General features: G+C 36.8%; 1 protein-coding gene across 1 annotated transcript in view; it reads right to left on the bottom strand.

Moving 5' to 3' along the window:
* The window catches only part of LOC144435040 (protein mono-ADP-ribosyltransferase PARP14-like), a 13,603-nt gene extending 11,782 nt beyond the window's left edge, over positions 1 to 1,821 (bottom strand). Inside the window, exons 1-4 of the mRNA XM_078123584.1 lie at positions 1,764 to 1,821; positions 1,404 to 1,538; positions 1,073 to 1,249; positions 502 to 759 (exon numbers count right to left, since the gene is read on the bottom strand). Coding sequence (XP_077979710.1) covers positions 502 to 759; positions 1,073 to 1,249; positions 1,404 to 1,538; positions 1,764 to 1,821 — 628 coding nt within the window. The remainder of the gene's footprint in view (positions 1 to 501; positions 760 to 1,072; positions 1,250 to 1,403; positions 1,539 to 1,763) is intronic.
* Between the last annotated feature and the right edge of the window lie 410 nt (positions 1,822 to 2,231).

Raw genomic sequence — 2,231 nt, 5'->3', positions numbered from 1 at the left:
CATATGATAACGTTTTTAAACAGAAATCACTTATCTTCCTATTTTGCATATATTACTGCCCCTATCATTTTACCATCAATCATCAACAAACTAACAATAGGTCCACTAACGTTTTACTAGTAGTTGTTTACACACACACACACACACACCCCCGCGCGCGCAGGTGGTTCTCTGTCTTTAGGAGTATTGATCGTTAGTTCTTTTGTGTTACAATGAATTTACACATTTTTTGTCATGTGAGTTGCTGTTGTTATTGTTGGTGTTGTTTTTGTTGTTGTTGTTGTTGCTGCTGTTGTTTCTTTCTTCTTTTTAAGATGGGGGGGGGGTGTAAGGCATACCACACACTTAAATAATGACAATATGGAATTTCAGTTTCGCAATATTTATTTTCCGTTCTTTTAGGATTGTGGTCTTACAACTTTCCTCCACGGCTACAGACATTAACAGTTACAGATCAAAAAGTTAACAAATAAGATATGCTGAAAATAAGAAAAGAATTACCTTCGATTTCTTGTGAGTATCTTACCAATGCAGTATCCATTCGCTGACCAAATAATAGCTCAGGTGCCTCATCGATACCAGTCCACTTCAACAATAGTAGGTTTAATAGATCCTTACTCATGTCCTCAGTAAGTCCTTCTAAAAAGAAGGAAGTCTTGTCCTTCGGTAAATTTGGTTTCAGTTTACTCTTAGGCTCCTTTACCGCCATGTTTCGTCCTCCAAGTTCATGACAAGGTTCTGCAAGGATTCTGTCCACAGCTGGAGATGTGGATGAAATAAATATGAAACAAATGTCTTCGTTTTGCAATTGCCCAAAGTCTTAGTGACCAGTATTAATGATTTTCATGCATTCAATTTCAAGTTTCAGACCGTGCCAAATCGAGTTAACATTTTATAAAAGCAATTGTGGATGATTCATAAACCTAACAAATATTCTTGTAAGAATCTCCCGTTTATGAGTGTAATAACTGCTTATACCAGTTAATAATATAGAATTTCGTTTGAGGATACATACCCAAATCGTTATTACAGTACATGTACGATGGGAAATGATTTTAATTTCCACTCTTACCTTCCCGACTTTTAAATGTAACAAGCAGCACGCCATCTTTTATTTCAGTGTCTTCAATGGAGTCTTCTTGGCCAGCACTTTTGTCAAGATAGAGCTTGAAAAGGAGCTCGTCGTACGGCTCATATTCAGTTATTTCGACTGTACAATTTACATCTTCATCTGAATCACTGTCAGGCCCTGTGGGTTTATACGGAAGGGGTATTTGCAGTCATACATTACCATTAGAAACTATGGAGTTACTTAAACTCATAAAGAAAGTGTGAAAAACTATGTTTTGACTTTCTTTATATTTATTTAGTCCACAGAATTGTTGCTATGTAAAGTAACCCACCATGATAGCTTGCTGTGTCAGACGTGTCAACTTTATTTCCTAGTGCTGTGTTGGTGGCCAAGGAGTCTGTTCTCTTCTTCGGCATGTCTGATTTTGGAGTTGTACCATCCGTTACGGTTTCAAGGACGTCTATACCTTTGGAAAAGTAAAACGAGAAATAAGTTGCAAAATGTCTTTTGAAAAGAAAGCTTCAAATTGTAAAAGGGATGGTAAAACCTATGACTTACGAGCCTCACATACAGTGGCCAATGCTGTCCAGAAGAGACGTTTGTTTGTTTGGAGAAGAATTCAACATGATAACAAAACACAGGGGAAAAGATCTGATTGCGTATATAGAAATCGTAAATAAAGATATCATACCTTGTTCATCAGACCAATCTCCAATTAATCTCACTTCTAGCTTGACAGAATCAACCATATGTTTTTCCTGCTTCACAACACGAGATGCAACTGTTAGTTAAAAGAGGATTATAAATGTGAATGCAATGCAGTACATCAGTTGAGGATTTTGTTGAACAGATACAGAAAACGAACTTACTCTGTTTTGCCTCTTATGTGTTGTGTTGTGTTGTGTTGTGTTGTGTTTTGTTGCGTTGTGCATGCATGCATGCATGCATGCATGCATATCTGGATGTCTATGTATGTATGTATGTATGTATGTATGTATGTATGTATGTATGTATGTATGTATTAAAGGCTTTGCATTAAAGTTAAAACCGTAGGAACCATAAATGGGTTCCTTATGGCACAGTATCAATATTGAAGTACTTCTTATGGCCAGCAACTCACCTTCTTGGCCTTCGAAAACAACCCGAAATTCATTAGGAA

Source organism: Glandiceps talaboti, chromosome 1 (genome assembly GCF_964340395.1).
Source record: "Glandiceps talaboti chromosome 1, keGlaTala1.1, whole genome shotgun sequence".
NCBI lineage: Eukaryota > Metazoa > Hemichordata > Enteropneusta > Spengelidae > Glandiceps > Glandiceps talaboti.
This window is presented reverse-complemented; position numbering and strand designations above follow the sequence as displayed.